Raw genomic sequence first — 25,452 nt, 5'->3', positions numbered from 1 at the left:
AATTAAATAAAAAACTCTGTAAACAACGTATTAAGATACATAATTATGAATTGCAACAAATGTTAAACTTTTTCATTTTTGAAACGGTATTCAATCGAAATTCTTTTATATCAGTTTAAAATGGTTTAAGACTATTTTGTGAATTATTTTGACAATTCAATGTTGTTGTAAAATGATAATTCGCTTAATTTATGTTTTTGCTATCAAAGTTCCATTTGAATCATTTTGATACTTTGCTCAAGACACTCAACAGTTTTATACAACATTTATTTTTATTTTAATCATAATAATTGTTGAAATCATGTATTTATTTAAATTTAATAGAATTCTGACTTGAAATTGGTATTTTGATCAAAATATTGGAAACCAAAGGAAATCCACAATAGCGTTGATCGTATTTTGTTTGTTACTTAGAAACTCTGATTCGGACGAATAAAAGTGTTAAAGTTTTGTTTGAATCTTTTTCATGGATTATTTTGATAATTTAACATTCTTTTAAAGTAATTTATGATTTCGAGAGGAATGAATGTTTTTATAGTTTTTAAAATTATTTTTCTTCATGACGCCATGACAATATATATTTCTCACTCAAGCAGAAAAATGGTAGGTTGTCGCTTCGCAAATTCGTGCACCTCTTTCATTCAAGCGATTCATCAATTTAGCCAACGTTTTTGCGTCATCAATTGCCGAGTGTGCATTGCCAGTGCGAGGGACATTCAATTGTCGCAAAGCTTGTTCGAAATTGATCTGTTCACATGGAAACTTGTTCTAGAATAAAAAAGGATTAAATCATGAATAAAATGACACGATCGATTATAAAATAGTTGAGATATTTACCTTGAAAATCTTTCGACCATCGATCCACGCCCTTAAGTAATCTGGCCGCTGTATTCCATGGCGCGCACAGTCCCATTTGAAAAAGTTTCCCAAATCCCAATTCGTCCACGAGCAAAATGTGGTGTTGCGATGATTTCCAGTTCGCATACTTGGTGTTGCAAATCTTAATTGCTTTGCAGTGCGGATTCCAGTCAACCAATTATCGAACTTTCGATAAACAACCGGAAATGGTTGTTGGCGATTTACCAATGCCTGAGTAATACCAGTCAAATTCGTGCAGTATGCGGAAAGAATCGGCTGATTTGTTGGCCGCACATATTCATGAAACTCGGATTCAACTGCACCGCTACGAAGGTTGACCAACACAGCGCCGAACTCTTTTAAATGAATAACAATGGTTGAATATTTTAAATTTTCAAAATGCATTTACACCAAATATTGAATAGTCAACTACACGTACCGATTATTTCTTGTTTTTGTTCCCTTATACGAACATTCATGTCTTGTTCCCAGCACGTTGCTTCAAAATCAAGGCAAATCAGATATTCAAAAGGCCGAGAATTATTCGATCTGTTCGATGAGTAAGACGATCTGTTCTCCAACTCCTCGAATATATCATTATCTTCGTAATCGAATAGATCGATATGATCGATATGATCAATATCATCATCGTAGTCGAATAGATCATATTCATCATCGTAATCGAAATCAAAATAATCAGACATGCTTGAAACACACGGGCGATGTTAAAGTATGCTATTAAAAATTGATAAAAAATCTTTTTTTCATATATTCTTCAAAAATACATCGAAATAAAACTTAATAAAAAGGCAAAGTGTTTTCTATTTTTTATTCTGGTAAAAATACATTTTACTCACCTATTGAATGAATGGTTAATACTTTTCCGAATAGTTCAAAAAAACGTTATGAATTTTTTAACTTGAATACTTCTTGTGATTGAATACCGTGGTGATCGCCTGAAGTCGCCTTGGAAACTGATCAGCTCTTCATTATGTTCGAATGCGCAACGGACACATCATCTGCGGAACATTGTCGCCTGTTTTATATATGTATAATATGAACTCAGATTTGCTTCTTTGTCAACAAATGTTGTGACCAAGGAATGAAAGTGAAAGACTACATTCCCTTGGAGTTGTAAATAAAAAATCAATTGGCCTTTCATTCTATCCAAAGTACAAAAGTTGTATAATTATGATTAGAGCGATTCGATGCGATACAAAATTGTTTATGTTTATGTATATGAATGATATGAATATTTTTCTGTCATTTCCTCATATATATTCGAAGTACGCAATATTGTTATAAAAAGTGATATTTTTCAGATGTTATCTCAACGCATGAATAAATAAGCATTTTGTCGTGGCATACTGAAGAAGTTACATTGTTTCAGTTCAAAGTGCTTATGTTTGTAACAATCCTTTATCGCCCAGTCCAACTTTATCAAAATAACTGAGCATATATAATAATCTTGGTTCTTGGAATACATTCTTTTTTAATTGTGTGTTTAATAGTTGAAAAAATGGAATATCGAGCATTGTAATCGCGTATATCCATATCTAAGCAGGTCTTCAATCGCATCGCATGTGATCTTGAATGAAAACAGTCATAATTTATCGTCATGTTTCTTTATTATTTCCAAAACATCTTTATTGTGTATATTTTTTGAACCATCGATGCAAAAAAAATTTCTGAAAGATTCAGACTTCTATAAAGATAACACAAGTCCAATGAGAAACCACAATAGTTTCACCATTAATTAATCATTTCCATTTTGATAGCTTGACAAAATTATGGCAATAATTGAGAAAAGGTATTGCTAGATTGTGTGTTTGTTTTTAGTCAAAAATTTTACAATGTGAATTTTTTTTGTAAATGATGTTTTTTATTCTTGATGAAAAAATATGTGACCATATGACACAAAAACAGATGCGCTGTAACACATTATTTGGCTATAATAGAATATCGATATTAAACTTAAAGCAAATTGAAGCTCAATAAGTATTTCGTTTATTTTTCTTGGTACAAACAAGTGTTCACGCCTATGCTAACACTTTCTTTCATTTTATAAGTTATAAATTTGAATCTTCTACAGAAGCGAATTTAGCGTTCAACCAATGAGATATTTACACTTCAACAATAAAGATACAAACACTTAATTTTTCGATAATTGTCGTAAATGAAATTATATGACGCAATTCAAATGATAGAAAATAGCTTTTGAGATCGTTTGAATAAATTCCATACGAGAAAAACAAGTTTTATTTGGTTTGTTGGCAAAACTCTGTAAATGAAGTTACTGTTTTTCTTAAAAAAATTCCTCATATTATTTATTCTCCAGCATTTCAAAACGAATAAATAGTCATTCGGTATTCAATTCTTTATCATTTTGATAATTATTCGCAATGAAAGTAATTCTTATTCTGAGTGTAGTGACACTTGCTCTGGTAAGTTTTCAAATAATTTTTCTTGTAGTTTTTCTAATCTTTTATTTTTTTATTTTTTGTGCAAATTATAAGATTCCCGCTTTGTACGCTGGAAAAGAAGAGTCAACGAGCGAACTGATTTACATACCAAATATTCAAATTGATGGCTACGATATTAAGGAAATTGGAAAGCCGATGAGCAAGGAAATCTGGCGAGAAAGGTAAAATGATTTTTATTTTACTTTTATTGTTTGTGTTTGAGAAAAATGTTTTACTTTTTTGTACAGATGTACTGGCAGAACAGGTTTTAGCAAGAACGTGCCAAAACCAATTGGAAAAGCAACCCGCAAGGTCCTAGATTTTGTTAATCCTTTCAAAAGTGTTAAGTATGACATTCATTTCAAATGTTTATCAAATTACCATTTTTTAATTGGCACATATGTTATATACACTTATAGGAATAGCGACAATGTAGTCGACAAAATAAACGAAGTAATGGAAGAATTTGAATCCGTTTATCAAACCGATAAAGATAAATATGTACAGGAGAATTATGAAAAGTAAAATTATTATTGAATTAACTCAAGTTTGAATTCAATTTAAGTACAATTATTATTATAATTTTGCAGTGCCAAAAACGTGATTGCAACAAGTGTTGATAAGTTGAGCATGATATACTGTTTGACGTAAGTTTTTTTTGAACTCCAATAATAATTATAAGCAGCAAATTGTAATGCCGAATATTAATAAAATGATATTCCAGTCCTAGCGATACGGTTCGAACACAGGTGTCCAAGATTTGCGATGATCTGTACACATGTATGGAGAAATTGGAAGGGAAGGTTTTTAGAAAACCATGGTATAAAAAATCCGTTGCTACAGCTACCCTCTCATTCTTCCTGAGACCATAACATACCAATTTTATCCACGCATACAATGCTTACACCGCCTTCAGCGCTAACAAATTTGTGGTGTTAGTTTCAAGTATTTCGAATACCAAAATGTAAATTTTATTTTTCAGTAAAAATGTACACAGCTAATGCCTAAATCAGAAGTAAAGTGTTGGATTAAATTTTCTGTTTCATTTATTTCATAATTAATTTAACATTTTTTTTGTCGTCTTACAAATCGAACCTAAGAAATAAGAAATGTAAATGAATATTTTTTTTTCTCTTTTATTAATCTATCGACTATATTTCATCGTTTCTCACTTTCAAATTACGCTTATCAAACTTAAATTACTTGCTTTTATTTGTCTAGTTTTGATATTTACAAAAGAATTTGCTTATTTTTTTTCGTGACAATTATTCTGTATAGAAAGACATATACAAAATTGAAGCTTGAGTAAAAAAGCCTCTTATTTTCATTTGTTTTCAAATTTTTTCGTTCGTATTCTTGACTATTGATTCATATGTTTACGCACAGCACGTAAATGTTACGCGAAATGCAATTGTCAATTAATTTATTAATCTTTTTTTCGTTGCGTTCGGAGCTAAAGTTTATTATGAACACCAATAATTTTTTTTTAAAGAAAGAACACGGTTTGTTTTGATTCTTTAGCACGGTTTGGCAACTTATATTTCTAAAATGTTGTGAAATGTGATGGATTTATTATCTGTAGCTCTTTTCGTCCGAATAAATGACGAATGGTTGGCCACCGTTCAGCGATGGTGTTTGATAGTATGGACTTCGTCCCATGGTTGAGTAATTTGTTCGTGATTGACTGAGATTTGTCATCGATTGATGTGACATCGACTTATGTGGCAATGTGGCATAATTTTGAGCATATGGTGGAATAGCATAGAGTGGCGTTGGTGTTTTATAACCACCGACTTGCATATTTGCCGAACTAAGTGGCATCGGCGGCATTCCAATCGGAATCGGTCCATTGTGATAACTGTTCGAACTCATTCGCAGACGTACAATACAAATGATAATAATCAAAATTGTGATAAAAGCAACAACACTGCCCACAATAATAATAATTAAGGTGTCATCGTTTGCAATGACCGCTTTGTTAATCATTGGTGGTTTGGTTTTTATTTTGGTCGGTGCTTGTGATGGTGGCATACTCCAAATGATCTCCGGTTCGGCCGTTGTATAACGCGTGATTAATTTCGATGTTGTACGTTGGGCGGTGGTTTTGGTTGCGATTGGGGTCGATGTTGTTGGTTTACGTGCGTCACAAGTTAATTCATCATCACCGACTTCGGTCAGAAGTTTACCGGCCAAATAATCGGGCGTTGCACATCGTAACGATGACATATGCGATCCAGGCAACCATCGACGCAATGCACGTGCATTACAATCACAATGAATGGGATTTGTGTCCAGACCATGGAGTGTCAAACTATTTCTTCGATCTTCAAGTGCACTCAAGAATTGAGGTGAAAGTACTGTCAATTTTGAACTGGACACATCCAAATCAACATTTGAAGAACGCGGAACGGGGAATAACAATGCCGGTGGCAATACGGATAATGATGTGTTCATCAGTTTGATATGCAAATCTTTACCCTTCAATCCAGCCAAAGTCGCGGATGATATGCTACGCAATCGACTGCCCCGTATGCCGAGCTCTTTGAGACGTGGATGTTTGGCCGGTTGAATTTGGTCACTGCCAACGGCCGAATCCTTGATTTCAATGTCCAATGAGCTTAATGTTGGCAGCAGCTCAACAATGCCTTGAACATCCAAGTAACCGAGTCGCGGGTAGTTGTATGCCTTGAGTTCGGATAAATTTGGTAAATTTTTGAATGCATTCTTTTCGATGCGATTGATTTGATTCAAATCGGTGATTGCCAACGATTTCAACATATCCAAGTTATCAAAATCACCTTGAGAAATGATTTCGAATGAATTATTTGACAGATCCAAATATTGTAATGATGTCAATTTGGGCCACATTCTCGATAATCTCTTGATGTCAGTCAATATGTTACTTGACAAATCCAAACTTTCCAGCAATGTTGCGCGCTCGAACGCTTCATCATTCACACTTACAATATTGTTGTGTGACAAATTCAAACTTTGCAAGAATGGTGTCTCCAACGATGTTATCATTTTAACGCCAGTTCCAGCCAAATTCAATTCGCGAACGGTTTTTGGTTCATTCAAAATACTCTCCACCGTCTCTTCGGTCAATGGATTGTACGATAGATCGAGTTTTTTTATGTTAACCATGACACTATCTTCGGATGGAATTGATTTAATTTTATTTTTGCTCAAATTCACCGATGTCACAAAGAAGAATTGGCGTTGCAGTGCTTTCAATGGTGCATAATCAAATTTATTATTGGCCAAATTGATATTTTCCAACATATGTAATTTGGATCGATCAAAGATCGCCTCTGGTAAATCATTCAATCGATTTCCTTCCAAATTAAGGGTTTCCAAACGAACCAGTCCCTCAAACGTACGATCGCCAATTCGATCCAAATGATTGTCGCTCAAATCGACAATTTGCAATTGCGTTGAATTATGGAAGGCCATTTCGCTCAATGTATCCAATTCATTGTGTGCCACTTCCAAAATGCGCAATCGCGGCAAACGTGCAAAGTCAAGCTCGTCAATTGTTTTCAATTCATTTCCAGATAAGTTGATATGTTCGAGATATTGCAAAGTGGCGATATGTTCCGATGGGAAGAAGTTTAATTTATTGTTGGCGATGCTTAGTTTGCGAAGTCGGGGATGAATTCGGAATGACGATGGGAATAAGTAGCTCAATTGATTGTCGGATAAATCAAGCTCCTCCAATCCGGTGCCAGTATTGAAAAATTCACCTCTGAAAGCGCTCAATTGGTTCCCTTTTAGATTCAGTCTCTTTAAATTCATTGCATTTACAAATGACGCTGATTTCAAGCTCGTAATATGATTGTATGAAAGATCGATCGCTGAAATATTACGCAAGTTTGCAAATGTTGATTCACCAATTTCCTGGATGGCATTGTTTTTAAGCACAATAATCTCCAAATTGGGTGTATTTTCAAAGACCTCTGATGGCAGCGTTTTCAAACCGGCCATGCTCAAATCGATTGTTCGCAATTTGATCAATGGTTGCAATAAATTCACTGGAATCGGACCCAAGTGGTGATTGTGGCTCAAATTCAAGTACAGCAAATTTTCCAAGCCCATAAACGAACTTTTGGCCACATCGACAATGTTATTGTCACTCAAATCCAAAATACGCAATTTATGCAGAGCCAACGGAACGTTTCCGATGCCGGTGATTCGATTATGTGATACTCTCAGCTCACGTAAGGCAGCATCCAAGCCAGTGAATGTGTCTGCGCTGATTGTGGCCAATGAATTGCCCGACAAATCCAAATAACGCAAGTTTCGGAACATTTCAAAGCTGCCCGGTGGAAGTTCACGAATCACATTGCGTGACAGTGACATATATTTGATGTCTTCCGGTTGAATTGAACCCAAAATGTCAGACGAAAGGGCAGCAACGCGATTATAGTCCAAGTAGAGGTTTGAAAGACGTGGCAAACGACCCAATGCACTGCCGGGTATTAATAAAATATTATTATCTCGCAGAATTAACGTTTGCAATGAGTCCAATCCTTCAAGGGCATCGTCTTCAATCTGTGGAATAAAAAAGGGTGTTTTTTTTTTTAAATTGCGGTTTTTGGCGATCGAATAATGATAAGCTTACCGTTCTCAAGGAATTCAAGCTCAAATCCAAGTACTTCAATTGTGACAGGTCTCTGAATGTTGCCGGTGGCACGGAATTGATGCCATTTCGACTAAGATCCAAGATTTGCAGTGATTTTAAATTTACCAAATTCGCTGATTCCAGTTTTTGAATCATATTCGATGATAAATTCAAGAGTTTCAAGTGGCTCACTTCTTGTAAAGCAATTGAAGGGAAGGATGTTATGAAATTTTCGGATAAATCTAGTTTTTCCAATGAAGATGCACCCTGAAAGAAATCGAAAATCGAATTAAATGATGTTTGTGATCGATCAAAAGGTTTGTGATTCGAGTCAAGTCACTAATTATCTCAATACCTCAAAAACGTCGCTATTCAGCTGATCCAATCGATTCCCGGCCAAATAGATTTCTTTTGGTGCCGTCAAACCGCCGAATGCGGCGCCATCAATGCTTGCAATTCGATTATAACGTAAATCAATTCGTTCCAAATGCGATTGTGATGCAAATGCATCAGATCGTATAATAGCTGTAGTTACGAGAAGAAGAAAAAAATGAATAAAAACATGACTTGTATAAATATTCCAAGAAAAACAACACCGCTGTGTTAAAATTAAACCATCAAAGCTGTTAAAATGTTTGTTGATTTAAAATGTTTTGCATCAGATAATTGCTTTTGTTAATTACAGCGATAATTTGGTCTTCAAAACTTTGTATTCTTATGAAATTTTCATTATTTCGCCGAAAACTAAACGGCAATTTGTTTCGTCTTACCGATGCTGTTGTTCATCAATGAAATTGACTTCAAGGCATTTGGTCCGTTTAACGATGTCGATGGCACCGATGTGAAACTGTTGCGGGCAATGTTCAAATCCTACCGAAGAATAGTGAAAAGAAAACGACGAATCTCAGTTAATAAAATTAAAACAATTTTTTTTATCTCTTTTCTCGCCAACTTAAAATGTAATACAAAAGCATTGCCGACTTAAGTAGCGAAACTCGTTATTATGCGTTACCAATATATAAAAAGCAACAATTTTTTGTGTGTGATTCATGTGTGAAAAAAAATTGAGTCTGAACTCAGTGTTCGAAAGAGTGAGTGTTCTCATGCCGAAACGTTTTGTAACTTCAATTTAAATCAGTGTGTCCATAACATATAGAAATAGCACTAAATAGTGTCGATATCTATACTATATTGGTCCACTATATATGTAAGATATTCCGCAAGACACCGTAGCTCACGATAGAAGTGAGTGCGGACGGCAAACATGTTGACGCATACACACAGTTCTTTCTACTGCCGCATGGCAATTTGTGATTTTTTCCGTCTACACTGGCTTCGATCGTGCGATACGGTGCCGTGCGGCAATATCTTTCATATATAGTGGACCGATATAGTATAGATATCGACACTATTTAGTGATATTTCTATATATTATGGACACACTGATTTAAATTACATTTTGCTTTCGTTTGCTACCAAAGAAAAACATTTTTTTTTGTACTAAAAAATAAAATTTCTGCATAAAGTAGCAATTCATGCATTGATTTGAGTTGAAATGTGTAGGCTGACGCCAAAATCATTTTATGCACTCTTTCTTTGACACGAAGCAGTCAATTCTTTGATTCTTTTACCACACATATATGAACGTGCGCGGTCTTGGACCACAAAATAATAGAAAAAAAAAACAACGGCATTAAAACATTGAAAACGCAAACAAAAGAAATGCCCTACATATAGTACGCTTCTTTACATTTTTCCAAGATCACTTTTTTTCATCGCTCTGCAATTGGTTTATATTATATTATTGTCTGTGTTGGTTATACCGTGAAAGTGTTATGAACATAACATATTATTGTTTCTTAAATCTTAGTACGATTCCGACGACTACACAGAAATAGCTGTACTGCGCTGCAACAATACTCATTCAGTTTGCTCATTTTCGCGCGCTGGCAAAGTATGAATAGGCAATTAGCCATGAGAAATTGTCGATAATTGTAAACAATGCGCATCATCGCAAACTGATTTCTTTTTAACATCAAATGTCTGCACAATCGCACACACACACACATCCAGCTCATTCTATCTCGATTTTTATCGCGTCTTTCTTTGATTTTCGGATCGCATGTTCGGAAAGAATTTTAAGTTTCGGAAGATTTATGTGTAAACTGTAATTGTAATCACGCATTGACCTCCATCAAGAGCATCGAACAAATGACTTTATTTTTCAGTTGGGGAACCAGAATTGGAGTAAACTAACTGATCTTGTCATTAAAATTGGTTCAATTAAAATGCCGTTCGAAAGTACAACGGATCCCAAGTGGTAATTTGAAAGCGCAGAACATTTGACAATATCTTGATTTATTCTCTGTAATTTTACATTGACCAAGTTACCTGTAAATTTTCGCAGCCTTTGAAAATTCCCTCTTCCAACGCTTTGATCTTGTTACCGGATAAATCCAAGACGCGCAATTGATTCAGTGGACGGAATTCAGCCGTTGAGAAAATTGGATTCAATGAATCGCCGAATAAATTATCGGACAACTTCAAAACCACCAAAGTGTTCTAATATGAAAAATGAAGGAATTTGAGTTTTATTATTAAAGTGAAATTCGCTTAAATTTGTAGAAGATATAGAAGAAGAAGAGAGCTAAAAGACCTTTTCACTTCCATTTTTTAAAGGGAAAAAAGATCACAAAATATGCTTACCTCAATACCTGAAAAGGCTTTTTCAGGCAAACGTCTAATTGAATTATGTGAAAAGTCCAAGCTTCGCAGCGGCAACTCGGTCGTAGCATACGCCTGTATAAATAAGGAAAATGAAAAGAAAAAGTTGTTAAAATGTGTTCCGTTTCATAACTAATCACATTTCCTGGTTCACCTGTGTTGGTAAAACTTGTTGTCCGCAATGCCGTTGCGAGAATGAGATAATTGGTGCTCTAATTGGTAAAATGGGCGATTCAGTTTGAAAAACAACATTGTCGCAATCCATCGAAACGGCTCCCAGATCTGATTTTGGTCCGAACGGTTCCACCTTACATCGGCATGGATATCGCAGCGCTGAACTGAGCTCAGGGCATGGTTGCCACGTCAGTGCCGATCCTGATGAATTTGCCACACAAATCCAAAGTAAAAACAGAAACCGTGCCTTCAACCTGTGTAGTATCATCATTCTGAAACAACGAAAAAATTCATTAATTTTTTGTAAAGGCCACAAGCGATTTTAATGGGGGGAAAATAGATTTTTGAGCCAAATTCAGAATGTGCAAAAGTTCAAAAAAGGTCGGAGTTGTAAAGAAGAAAAATGGTCGAAAGTTGTTTCACACACATAGAATTGTAACAACAAAACCATAATTACCGTAGCCACTTTCACTATTCACACTTATTATCCAATTGAATGTATTTTAAGTGCAGAAGAAAAAAATTACCACAATCAATCGACTGATATAATGAAGATTGGTGTTCGATTAAACGACGACGGAGAATACACAACAACGGATTAGAAGCGTTGAAATGATTGAATCTCTCACATTATTTAAATTCACCGCAATCGTCAATGGGAGAACTACACACACTCTCTTTATTTCTCTCTCACGGTGTGTGCATCGTTTGCAACGGCATAGCACGTTGAGGTGAGTTGACCAGTCATAAACGTGTGATGTCGCACCAAGGTGAAAGAGAAGCGATGTTTTCTCGCGCACCATTGCAATTGTCTTCATTAGAAATCTCATTCAAACGGCAATTAAATTGTTGTGTGCATGTTTATATTGTTGCGATCCAAAACAAATCAGCATATTGACTTTGGCCGGAACAAAAAGTATACAGAAGTCAAGTCGATTGTATTTGAACGTGACAATGACAATAGAAAAGATTGGGAAACATTCAATCGAAATAAGGTTTTTTTCTCGTGAAACAATCAGCATCCAATGAGATAGCAGAAATAAAAATGAAACATGCGAAAGCGTTTAAGCGCTTTTTCATCATCATCTCAATCGATGGGTCATTGATCGCAGGTACACGTTATAGAAATCGATAGCTAAACGGTTTTGATGGTTTGTTTTTATTTAATATGTTTGTTGTGAATGAAGAGTGATTAATTGTTGATTGGATTGTAGATCGCTTATCAAAAATAGCATGCTGCGTGTACGCGAACCAGCAACTGCCAGTGAAATGGAACTTTTTGGCATGTCATTTGAATTCATACTTCATACTTATCAACACAATGTGTTATTCAATTCATAAGTCGATGTTACGATGGCATTTTTAACCGTACTCGATGTGATCTGCATATCAATTCGATCGAAAACTTTCAATTGACAGAGCTGCATGAAACAATTCGATCATTGAAACCGACGCCCAAAAATTATGTAAAGCCAATGAAACTCACTTTCAATTACCGAAACGGAATTGAACGATTTTTAATCAGACTTTTTAATGAATGAACATTTAAACATTCATGACTTCCAAATTAGATCGCGTTCTGTGGAGCGAAATTATACCGTTTCATGCTAATGATTTGTTTCAACAAAATGATCACAAGCGAAAAACTTTTCCGATTTGCATTTGTAACCAACTCAAATATTGCGATAATTTTTTTTTTTTTGCAAGAATCACGGTCACATGTTCATGTGAAATTCTTTCCTTTCGAAAGTTCTCTTTCAGCTTTCTTTATGCAAAATGACAATTTTATATGTGACATTTTTTCTACTCAATTCATTAAGAATTGATATAAAGTTAAAAATTAGCGATGCAGATTCAAAAATATAAGGTGAAAGATTGTATTTCGTTATACCATAAGCATCATTAAAAAGTGTGTGTTGACTTTGTAGAAAAAGTGAATATTTGAGCGGACGATCAAAGTTTGAATCTAATTATATGGTTTTATTTGCGTAACCGTACTCTTTATTTGCACCTTTAGTCATTTAAAGACGCTATTTATAAAATGAGGCGTGCGTTTAACTTCATCATTTGTGTGCGGTGGTGAGTGCGCATTCCCATAAGTATCTACGGAAGTGGTCGTTCTGCAAATTGGTATTTCTATTGCATTGTCTTTCATCTCTCTAAACGGTGTCATTTCACACAAAATTTTCCATTTCGAAAAAGACATTTTTTCTCTCTTTTGTTGCTTGAAATGTGTGCATTTCTTTTGTTCGGCCACACAATATATGAGAAAACTCTTTCCAAAGTCATAAATATGTTAATATTTACAAGCTCAAAATGTAATAGTAAAAGTAAAATGCTTTTCTGGAAAATGGTTTCCATAGAAAATAAGATAAAATTATGCGCCGAGAGTCACTCGTTTAGCAACAAAGTTAAAAAAAAAAAATCAGGTTTCTATGTCCGAAACACAATGGATCTACTCAAAAATGGCGACCAAAGCGAGAGTTTTGTTTTTTTGCAATGGTTATTAGGCCTTAAATTTCGAAAATTGCTTGAAGACCATCATGCGATTTTATCTCATCACCCAGCATGTTGTTGTGATGGATCAATTTTGATAAAAATGTAAAATAAAGTGAGCCCATTTTTATGTAGATTAAATGGGTTTTATGTAAATAGTTTCGATCAATGTCGTGCTGCGTTGTGGTGTACTGTGTTTCGACGAGGTCTGGTTCAAATATCAAAGTAAAGCGATCGTTCTTTTGTTTTATGAACCGAGATTGACACCAACAGTCGTAACAAACCAATGATAAATTGACATATGTCGAATGGTTTCCAAACGATCGATTGGGATAAATGATGATGGTTTTTTGGTGATGTAATATACATGCCGATCATTTATTATACATTCTGTATCAATATTTGGTATAAACCTGTTTGTTTTTTAGCATTGCGTAATCAAAACCCAAATCAGTGTTCGAAATAGTTTTCAAATGTCTGCGCTGATCATTTCTGATGTTTGGCCTTTATGCGTTTTAGGCAATTGGTAATATGCAAACGCACATTGAAAATCACATACATATCTCATTTTGAATGTCATTCACGAATCAATTCAGAGGAGAAGTTGTCGATCTTGTTTGTTTAAAAACGTATTGATATGGCAAATTATTCGCATTTCATCACATTTGTAATGAGATGGTTGTTTTTCTTTGGTACTCACGCATTATTTCGGCACCTGTGAATCATTATCCATTATTAACATGACATAATGTCGATCAATTTAATCAATGGCACATTATGCACGTTGTTTTTTCCATTCAATATTAATGGGATCGATACCGTACTTCATGATCTTGTCATCGGTCTCAATTGGCGCAACGAAATGCGTCGACATATTGAAGCAAAACACCAAATACGTCAATAAAATAAAGTTATGATTACCGTTAGTTGTAATAGTATTTCTGTCAGACGCTATGCCTTAGTGAGTTTGGAGCGCGCACATCACGAAATGACCGTCGGACAAAAACTTGCTATATGAATATGTGCTCAACACAATCGGTCACAATAGTCGGTTTTATTTCAATGTTCTTTTTTTCCGTTTTGGTCGTTTTGTACGCTTGCGCAATTGCGAGAAACAGAGCAAATGTGTACGGCCCCAAAAGAACGGAAAACAAGTGCCACTTCAACAGCAAAAAAAAAAATTAGACGTCTAACTGAATGGAATGTGGAAATAGAAGAAAAAAAATTGAGTCTAACCGACTACTTTTTATGGACTAGGACAGAGGTATGGTGTGGCTCCCGAAACTTGTGCTATTTCAACGGGACTTTTAAAACAATTCAAACCGACAATTATCCAATTTCGCACAACAATTAGATGCGAAGTTTTTTTACTGTCATTCTTCATCTCTCTGTTTTCGCACTCATGATAAATGATTACACTTACTTCCAATTAGTTTCTTTCTTCGATTGCCACGTGCACGAAATTCCAATTTTGATGGCAATGCGAAGAAAAGAAATTGACCGAAAATTGTCTATTGAAATTTTCAGAGCAGCAAAAAAAAAGCTAACGACTGGTAATTTTTCCGGTGTATTTTCCAAAATAAATAGAAAAACGTTTTGTACATTGTCTCGGATTGATGTGCGTGCGTCAAAACGTGATGACAACAATTACGTGTCATCACTTTAAAATTGGAAAATAATGATTTTGGCGTCGTCTGCGGTAAAAACGACATAGTCACAGTGTGTATTAGCCTAATATTTTGTAAATAATGAAACACTCGTTGACGCACCTTTCATGTGCAAATGCAATTGACAATTTGTGTTTTTTTCTTCTTGCCGCCTTTGAGCGGCCGTTGATTTCATTCGTTGATCATTATGATGCTTTCGAATGGTTAAGGGCATTTGAGATAATAATTTCGCAGCATCGGTGGAAGAAGGAAAATAATTTGAAAACTCTGCAAGAGTTACACAAGTGGTCAAGCGTGTTTTTGAACACAAATCGCACTTGCTCTGCCGCTCGTCATATAATTTACATGTTTTTTTCTTAGATCGTGACAACATCATAATGCCTGTAATCAGCACACCCGACCGAATGCAAATCTACCGAATGAACAATTTCAGTGTGGCGAGACTATCATTGCCTTCGGTTGATGTGCACACATACACATGTGCTGAAGATTTATGCAAACGATAGAGATGCGCACAAAGTAAAGATGAATGTGTTCTTATGAGTCAACTTCGTACTAGGTAAATCGAAAAGTATCGAACCCAAAATATGTGTTAAATCTGTTTCGAAAAACAAACTGAATTGCTAATTAATAATTAAATTATCAATCGTTATAAAATCTTAATATTAATGAATGCTTGTTTAATTTCAAGAGACTGATACCGCATGTGCGTCCTACTTTAGCATGAATTTACATTATTTTGATACTAAACATTCACAATAACATCTTGTTTTTTGTATTGTCGAAATTTTGTTTGCTTAATAAGAAAATATTTTTTCCTGAGTCACAATTACTTTTGTTTTCAGTAATTTTTTTCAATTGACGTATGATTTAAACAAAAAATTCGCAGAATGCCAATGACAAAAAATCACAGAAGGAGTAATTCTTGAATTACCACCATAATCCATATTTATTTTTCATTTATTTTCATTATTGACAGTGATGTAAAGAGTGTTCAGTAAGTATATTCATTTTATGATTTAATTGTCTACGTGTAAATGAATTTTTCTTTTTTTAATCATTAGGGCTTTAGTGAAGCTAGTGAAGTATGTCCTTTCATTAAATGATGCATTCATATTTCTGAGCTTGATTGGTGAAAATATTTTCATTTACAGAGAAGGAAAAATCACTGACCAGCTCTTTAAGTTGATAATTTGTAAAAATCACAAATTTTTCAAAATTTGTTCGCGATTTCCACCTAAAGTTCGATACTTTTCAATCCAAATAGTACCCACATTCAACGTCTTTGATGTTATTTTTTAACCGTTTCTCCTGTGTGAAAAATGTTGATTTGCCGGAGGGTATGTGCGAAATAACCGTATATATTTTTGGATTGGTTCATAGAAATTTAAACATCGAATAGAAAATAGAATTTAATCACACAACGAATTGTATGCGGTTGACTGATGCTTGCCATTTTGTGGGTTGGTTTTTGTTTCCAAAACCAAAGTGTGGATTCACATGCAACAATTCAAAATGAAATTGAGCGAATGTGTTAAGTACGGTTTATAATTGTTTTCAATTTTTCTTCCGTTGCATACACACATCTCGATGACGACGACTCCGATGAAAAAAAAAGCAGCAATAGTTGCGGCGGCAGCAGCCCACATGCAAGAGTTATGAATAATATGCTTTTCACCTCTCGCACCAAGGTTTATTTGATGGATTTCGTGGTTGTTGTCATTGCAAAATACGGGCCAACGACGTACATATATTTATTTGTGTGTGTTTTTTTGTCGGTTGCTGTAATTGAAAAAAGCATAAATTTCGACAAGATTTTGACTTGCGGGAGAAGTTTATGGTTGACGCCATTCAATGTGAAAACAATAAATCTTTGAAAACGATTGGCATCAAAAGCGATTTATTTTCATTATAATACATGCGAGTATGAAAAACTTGCGGCTTTGCCACACAGAAAACAACAAATAAAGATTGATTTAAGTTCGCGCTTACTCTATAATCCGTTTGTCAATTCATCTTAATTATGCTGCTGTATCGATTTCTATTCTTTTTCCATTTGGCGCGAACAATGCCAAATTACTCTTGTAAAACATGGTTTGGACGCACCAAACAAAAAAAAAGCGCCAGACACAAAATTGCTATGCTCCAAATACACCGAAATTCGATTACAATTAAAGGCGTGAATTTGTTTTTTTCATCTCTTCTTTTTTTCAATTTATTAGTTTTTCTTTCTATTGTTCGATTAAAAAAAAAGATCTTTGCGCGCGCCACAAATTACTTTCGATTGTCAAATTCATTGAATGCGGTTTGAATTTGAAATGAATTTTTGCCGCGTGTCTCAACCTAGTTTTATCAACATTTGCTCTCTTTGATATTGGCAGAATATATATATGCGTGCGCGTGCTCGCAACCAATACGTAATAAATCGAATCATCATTTGAAATGCCAATTAGAAAGTACAATTGAAACGAAACGTACGGTTCGTATATCATATGAGATAAAGATGTTGGTAATAAAATAGAGAATACAAAAAATCCCATTAATCATTAGACTTCGATACGGTCAAAATTCACACATTGATTCTAGCACATTAGAATCGAAATATCATAAATTTCAACTCGTTCCACTGTAATATACGCATTCGAATGCAAAGTGTGTGTGTTTTTTTTACATTTCTAGCGGATATTATCGTTTTGTCGCCATATTCATCTGTACATTCACCAAATCGAATTCTTCATATTTTGAAGAAAAAAAAGGTGTCTTTCTTTCTCTGTACCTCGGTGATATTTTTAGGAAACAGCATTTTCTGGTTTAACACTTGCTTATACTCTACACATTCCGTTTGGATTAGATTCGGCCTCTTACCAACAGGTGAAGAAGAACTCATGTGGTGTGTCTATTTCATCTTCTTCTGTGTGTTTGGTTTTTTTAGTATCATTATGGAAACAGGTTTACAACTTGTACTCATAATATTTTACAAATCAAACAAATGATTTTAATACATGTTTAATATGTTGTTCGATTCAATTTATAAAGAAACAGACGACCACGAGAGTGTGCAGTTTCGAAAAGCCTATGTAATAAATTCAGGGATTCATTTCGACAGAAAACACCGACCAAGCGAAGAAGAAGGAAAAAAGTTTCAATCAGAAAGTGTGCGTATGCCCATGCGACGTCTATCTGAGAGTGCAAACAAGCAATCTTTAATTGATAAAGAAGAATCTTAAATAAGTGAAACATTTGCCCCATAAAAACCGGTTTACTCTTCATCATCAACATCGCATTGATGATCGCACGATAGCCGCTGAACCATCATGATGAACAAAATGTTTTACATGCTTTTCTCAATATAGAAAAATAAAAATCCATGTCTGCCTTATTCATATCAAACACGAGAGCAGACAAACGTTGATTCACTTGAAATTAACACGAACGCACCGTCAGCATCAACACGGTGAATCGATTGAATTTGTGCGAGAAGATCGGATCGAAGAAATTGTATAAATATATTTGAAAAGATGATCTAACAAGAAGAACCTCTTACATACGATCGCACGGTCGGGTTTTTAATAATATTTGAACCTGTATTTTATACAATTTTTGTTTCATTGCTTTTGTCTTTTTTGTTCACGTACTCACAATCTACTTGCAAACGTGATCAAAGTGAAATTTTTTGTTGCTTTTTTTGGATAACAATCACATTAGTTTTTGCAAGCACAATGTAGGCGGAACTGTATTTCATGTATAAATCACGCAAATTCAGGCATCCGATGCAGCCAATGAACACCAAAATAGGGCCAATAAAGCTCTTCTTTTTTAATCTTACGCTGTAAACGTATTTATTGCTGTTAAATATGAAATTTCTCGCGCCTTGCATCGGACGGATAGAAGGTGAAAAATGAGCGCGGGGAAAAAGAAAAAGAAGCACCGAACAACAACAACAAAAAAAAAAGAAAATAATACACGCAGCAAAATAAGCGAATCAAAAATCTGTAAATAAATATAATTTCCCTTTTCTTCGTGTTTCGATGTAGAAATAGTGTAATTATCGATGCAACTCTCTCACTCTTCAGCGCATAAGCAGCGCAGAGCTACTGAAATGTACTTGCGTACGAATCGAATGTGCACGGTTGGTGTACCCGCATTTTATTTTATTCAACATATGTGTCTGGTGGATTCGTGCTAAACGAACTATCAGCAAGTTTTTATCGGTGCACATAAAAAGTTTGCCTTTTTCTCGCTCTCTCTCTCTCGCTCTCTTTTCAAAAAGATGAATGTGCACTTGAAATATGCCATTAAACTCTCTTTAAACATGTTTATAGTCAATAATAAAATATTGTGAAGCGCTTTCATTCGCCAATTGCAGCATACATCGTGTTTCTTCTTTTATGTGTGCATATGTTCCCTTCGATTGACGTTTTTCAGGCTTGATTTTTGGCCAACAGGTAGAAAACGGTTTGCATGGCAAGAAAACCAAAACCGAAAAAACTTCAAAAGCAATTGTGCGTCTATGCCTATATTTGTTCATGTTATCGTGTCTTTTTGCGGTTGGTCGTATTTGTCGAAAACTTGTTGTTCAAGCTCGTTGAATTTAAAATTACAATAATAACGAAACAAATGTATATTTAGCACATTGCGAGTGAGCATGGCGTTTTGAAATAAAAAAAAAAGAGAAATGTAATTCAAGACCAATTTCGATTGTAATCGTATGCAAAAAGCCTTCAATCATCGCATATGCCCGTATGGAATGTGAACATAAATTTGGCCATTTTTCCCATTCATAGTTGACCACCGTGTGTCTACCACAATAGATAACATGTCATTATATTCCTCGATTCTTAAGCTTTAAACCATTGTCTCATTCTAAATTTTGTTTTGCTTGTCTATTCGCCACTTTTCATTTCCACGGCAAACATAGAAAAAGAAGTATAGAAAAAATGAGTTGCTATTTTCGTAGCCTCTGTAAAATGCTTTTATGACTCTGACACACAAATCTCAACGCCGTACGGTTCGGCATACATATTCTATCTATTCAAACAAACAACAACGGAAAAAAGCAACAAATATTCAAGCAAAACGGTTTCTTCCCGGGGCACTGGGCACTGAGTGACTCAACGAAATGGAACAAAAATCGAATTCGAAAATTTGTTTTAGTAATTAAATGAGAGATGTGTTCATCTTGATGGCTGAGAGGCAACAAGTTATATCTTTCGTTTCATTCGAAATAGCCGAAGAATAGAAAGTAATAAAGCAGATATAGAATTTTGTATTATTATGTACTACGCATTGTATTTTAATGTGTTTTTAGTAGTAGTCGAAAAGGTTATATTTTTTTTCTGTTCGTTTTGCTTCTCTGGCATGAGTATGAAATGAGTCTTTCCGGTTTCGTTTGTTTACTGTGCGGTAGCAAGTTGTACATGTTTTTTTTTTCTGTAAATTTTCTGCTGATTTTATCAGTGTGAATTTTCGAGTTAATTACCAACAATTTTAAGATATCATTGGCAGCAAAACAAATGGAATTGAATTGGTGCACGCTCGTGCTGGCTACGGTAGAAAAAATGAAATAGTTCCGAAATGTCTGCCGCGATTGAAACAAGAAATTAAATATTTAAAAAAAAAAAATTCCGTGGGAATCGGAACGGATTATCGTGGTTTGTGTACCGTTATGTGAATTGAGATAGATTTCCCTTTTTTTCCGAAGAGTATGCGTTCTTGATGATGGGACGAAGCGAGAATTTTCGCTTTTTTCACGCGCACACACTGCACGCTGGTCAGGGAATGCTATCAGAGCATGTTTAATTGGAATGAAAAGATGGATCACTGAGTGAACGAGCGTAATTTATTCCGATTGTGTCTGGAGAAAGTAACCACAATGAGTTATCATGAAAGTCTAGGGACTGGATTTATTATAATATTGACTGTTTTGCATTCGATGCGAAACGCAGTGGAAAAAAATTATCTACGTAGAAAAAAAGAGACCATTGATCTACATCAATGCATGCATAAGTTAATCAACTGATATTGAAATATTTCAAGCGCAACCAAAATCACCAAAACGTACGCTTTCAAATCGCTCATACGCATCTCGGCAGGAAAGTCGAGGGAGAATGCGAAAGATAACAGCAACAACGCGAAAAAAACAACAAGAAATCGAATGCTGTTGTTGTTGGTGCTGCTGATGCACGAGTATGTACAGCATACGTATTCATTTCCTTGCTTCATTTCATAAATGTGATGCGGACGTTTCAATAATGAATACTTATCTGCACGAAACTGCGCGGAGAACAAGTCTAAATGGTAAGTGCTTTGCGCGCATGTTTTGTACAGCACATGCAATTCGCATTTTTCGACGCCGTTGTACACATACGGACTATGAGTACCACACAATTCAATTCTGTTTTTTTTTTTTCGTTTGTAGGTCTGTTGTATATATATTTTTGTTGTTGAATATGAAAAAATACACAATTTTTTTTCGCTCTTTGTCTTCTCTTTTCATTCTTTTGCCTCTCTTCCATCCATTGGCCGTGCTTCAGTCGCGCACACAGTACATGAACTTATATTCTGTATCTGCTTTGTTTTTATTTCTCAAATTGATTCGTTTGCTAGTTCTTCAATGAATTGAGTGAATGGTGCACAACCAGATAATGGTAAAAGTAGGTCGAATTATTGTTACATTTTCACTTTATATGAAATTAAAAATAATAATATAAAATACATCTATATATATTGATTTTCAACGCACAAATCACCAAATCCGGCCAATTTATTGCCGCAAACACATTGGCCTGCCCCGTTCACCCCGCATCTGACCCCTTCGACAAAATTCGATTCTAAGAATCAATTTGCGAAAAAAAAAACACGAAACGAACAAAAAAAATCACTTCAAATTGGCTCAACGAGAACGGCGATTCTTGTATAGTGTGTGCAGAAAATATGAATCAAAAAATATTGTCTATTTTTCATTCTCAACGTTAATCAAGTATAATTTATTAATAATATTTCTCGTTTTGAATTTGAAATCATTAGGCTGCGTTGTTTTCTTTTTCTTCTATAAACTGTGCACAGCTGCCACCGTTCAATGTAACTCTTGCGGCTGCACGATTGAACTCTTTGTGAACGTGGAGTCGCCAATTAAAGGACTGAACCAATATTTGTTGTCAAAACCATAACTACTCTCTTTATGTGTGTATGTCTCTACAGCAACCGTATCTATTTTCCGCATCAAAAAAAAAAAAAAAAAAGAAATAGAGAACCAATATGCACGACACGTTTTACCTTTTATAAACTGTGAAATAAAAACAACAGCGAAAGAGGCAAAACAACACTAAGTGATTTGGTTGTTTAGAAACGCGTTGGTTTGTTTGGCCTTCGAACTAAAATGGGTGTGCAAAATTTTCAACGAGATCAATATTCATGGCTCTTTTGCTCGCTCGCCACAGAGCAGCTCTCTCTCACATTTTCGGATTTTAATTTAATACATTTAAAATACAATAATAATATCATGGAGATTATTTGTTATGTGTCTTATTCGACTTCTGGCTTCTGGCGCACACGCCACAACATCGGTTAACCGAGTCAGGCTTAAGCCTCTCTAACTAGTTTAATAACACTAATTAAACTGTCCCATTTGAACACACACAGAAAATTCAATTGTTTCCATTTTTGCACTGTGGTGGAGGGTTCTGCATGCCATTCATCTCAATGCAACACACTTCTTTCTTGCTTTTGATTTAATGTGAACACATTTTAAGTGGATGTATGTGCAAGCGCGCGAGCGCGTTTACTTTTAACTCTCACAAACCATTCAGTATGAGCCGAGCATGAAAAACAAAATTGATTTGTTAAATGCAATGCAACGGTACATGCACGTTAAGTCACAACATTATGCATGTGAATATAATGATGGTGATAATTTAAATAATATCTATATCAATGCAAGAAAAAAAAAAGTTACATTCTTTGCACATTCCATAACGACAGAAACTTGAAATTGAGAAAAGATACATTCCAACACTCACTTTGCTATTTGATGACGAAGAATGATACTTTAATCCAAAATTCGAATACAATCTCTGTGTATATTTATTAATATTATCACTTTTATAAATTCAAAATCCTGTATTTTAAATTGTTTTCGTCTCTTTCGCTAACAATTCGCTGTAAATTGCTCGTCGGTTTAATATTCTATTATAATCACGTTAAAGAACTTCACTAATACAACGAAAGACAGAAAAACGTCGTGAACTTATTAACACAAGCTTGCAACTGCTGCTTCCCATAGCCACCACTGTCAACAAAGATTAAATTCGCACGACAGTCTCTTTTAATCGTCTCAATTCTCTTGCATTTATTTCCGGTTCTTGATCATTTCGAGATGAAATTGAATGTGCTTTTCAAGACTTTTATATCCACACACACAGTTGTCGGATAGAAGATATCACTTGAATTGATGAATGTGAATGTTGTCGATTTAATCACTTCGACTTCGAAATTTAAAAGAAACCAAAAACAACACCCAAAAAACAATAACAAAAAAAATGTTGTTACAATTTTATTTCGAAATAAATACAATCCCGTAACGTGCACGATAACGAAATTACTTGGTCAACATGTCTGTTTGGAATGCAATAAAATGAAAAAAAAAAGTTCAAATTGAATGGAACTGAACAACAAATATTGAAACCACAAACTAAAAGCAAAGCAAAGAAGAAGAAGAAGAAAAATCCATTCAGCAAGACGGCCAATATCTATTTGTGCGCGCCTTGAAGTGTTTGCACGAACTAAAAATCCAATTGGATTTCAGCAGAATGGACGGTTTTTACGCCGGAGACAAGCAACATGCATAGCGTAGGGTATAGCGCGTTAGCGACGGCATAAAGATGAAGAACGAGAGAGAGTGAGAGAGAAAACAACAAATCCACCACACTCACTCGTTCACGTTTGGAAATATTTACGTGGAGATGGTGTGCATTGGATCGGTGTTTGTTTGGCCAAACGACATCGCGCGGTGCTTGCTTATCGGAATGTGGTTGTGTCGTGTCGTATTGTGAGCGGCAGCAGCTCATAGGTACAGCAAATACCAAGAGATTGTGGTTTGTTTGTGTTCCATCTTCTTGGGATTTCTTTTTAACGGTTATTCATTTTTGTCGTGTGGTGTACGGCACGCTTGTACCACACAATACATTCACTTCACAAATCGCTCGATCTTATGGCTTTCCGCAACGATGCGCGGTCGCACCGTACCTTCTTATTTATTTGCTGCTTTTTCCACTTTTTTCTTCTTCTTCTTTGGTTCCTTCACTTTGCGTTTTTCTTTTCGTTTTATTTATGCATGCAATTGTGCGCATTCATTTTTTTTTTTTCAAAATACAGTGTTTATGTTTATTTTGCATTCATAGATGGGCTGCGGCGGTGTTACTTTTGCCACATACAAACAATGCACCGAAACATATTAGAATATCATAATTGTAGATTTTCGTTTCACAAACCTCGAATTTTATGTGGTAAAAGGAAAAAAACCGTGGAAACACAAACGAAACCGTCAACGGTTGGAGAAAGAGAGAGAGAGAGAGAGAATGTGTGGGGAGTTAATATATTTGAGATAAAACAAAAACAGGTTTCCGTCTTTGATGAAGTCTTTCTATGTGTCGTCGCTTTTGCGAGTGTGCGCGGCATCGTTCATTCAGAGGCACCAAAAAGAATGCATTTTGTTTGAAAAGTATTCTTTGGCATCGCATTGCATTGACTGCCGTCGTCTCGATGTCAATCGATGGAAATGTATGCTGTCATCATTGCTTATAGACCTTGTTTTATTGCCCATCGCATTAGTACACAAATATGCAGCACAAACAAACTGTTATCGAATGGAATGTGTGTATCATTTGTTATTCTCGGAAAAGAAGGTACACACTACGACGAAAAAACTTCTTACGCCCTGTTAAATATTGCCATCAACATTTCATTTTTAGCTAAGAAGCTTATTGGGACGGCGAATGCAGCAATTCACAAGAATTTATCGACTTGTTTATTGCATTGCGGAAGATGTACGCGCACGGCAATTGATCGCGCAATCGATCTAGATTGAAGAAGTTAAAAAAGAAAAGAACGCTCGACTACTGCGTCATTCTTTGATGAGACAATTCATGAAAAAGTGCAACAAGAAAAAGAAGCACACGAAAATGGAAATGTTTGCTTCATTCAAAGAAATATTGACATTTCTGTATGAAGACACTTCGTCGAACCATATTGAAGCGTCATGCAGTGGCACATTATAAAATTCATTCCATCAAATAGAATGTAGGTCTGCAATAGCAAAAAAGAAACAAAACGGTCGTCTCCTGCTTTTGTTAAATAAACAGGCATAAACCATAAGCAAATAAAAAAAACCAACCATAAACATCATTGTAAATGTAAATATATCAATTAATAAAATTATACAAATGATTAAATA

The 25,452-nt window shown here is 35.0% G+C and overlaps 3 protein-coding genes across 3 annotated transcripts; 1 reads left to right on the top strand and 2 right to left on the bottom strand.

Moving 5' to 3' along the window:
- Positions 1-117: 117 nt before the first annotated feature.
- Positions 118-1,836, bottom strand: LOC116343635 (ERI1 exoribonuclease 2-like). The gene is made up of 4 exons (XM_031771828.1): positions 1,716-1,836; positions 1,298-1,593; positions 838-1,214; positions 118-768 (listed from the first exon to the last, which is right to left on the bottom strand). Exons 2-4 carry the CDS (start codon positions 1,560-1,562, stop codon positions 589-591), a joined length of 822 nt encoding a protein of 273 aa, XP_031627688.1. The 5' UTR covers positions 1,563-1,593; positions 1,716-1,836; the 3' UTR covers positions 118-588.
- A 1,341-nt stretch (positions 1,837-3,177) lies between these two features.
- LOC116343636 lies at positions 3,178-4,353 on the top strand. Its single transcript, XM_031771829.1, has 6 exons — positions 3,178-3,302; positions 3,375-3,502; positions 3,569-3,667; positions 3,740-3,841; positions 3,911-3,967; positions 4,045-4,353. The coding sequence occupies exons 1-6, from the start codon at positions 3,261-3,263 to the stop codon at positions 4,190-4,192; spliced, it is 576 nt and encodes a 191-aa protein (XP_031627689.1). The 5' UTR covers positions 3,178-3,260; the 3' UTR covers positions 4,193-4,353.
- Positions 4,354-4,812: 459 nt separating this feature from the next.
- LOC116343633 (chaoptin) lies at positions 4,813-23,768 on the bottom strand. Its single transcript, XM_031771827.1, has 8 exons — positions 23,021-23,768; positions 10,820-11,111; positions 10,648-10,740; positions 10,333-10,503; positions 8,712-8,811; positions 8,297-8,466; positions 7,942-8,208; positions 4,813-7,871 (listed from the first exon to the last, which is right to left on the bottom strand). Exons 2-8 carry the CDS (start codon positions 11,108-11,110, stop codon positions 4,893-4,895), a joined length of 4,071 nt encoding a protein of 1,356 aa, XP_031627687.1. The 5' UTR covers position 11,111; positions 23,021-23,768; the 3' UTR covers positions 4,813-4,892.
- Positions 23,769-25,452: the final 1,684 nt, after the last annotated feature.

This window comes from Contarinia nasturtii, unplaced genomic scaffold, assembly GCF_009176525.2.
Source record: "Contarinia nasturtii isolate CC-2019 unplaced genomic scaffold, AAFC_CNas_1.1 Cnas_scaffold_1037, whole genome shotgun sequence".
NCBI classification, from domain to species: Eukaryota; Metazoa; Arthropoda; class Insecta; order Diptera; family Cecidomyiidae; genus Contarinia; species Contarinia nasturtii.
This window is presented reverse-complemented; position numbering and strand designations above follow the sequence as displayed.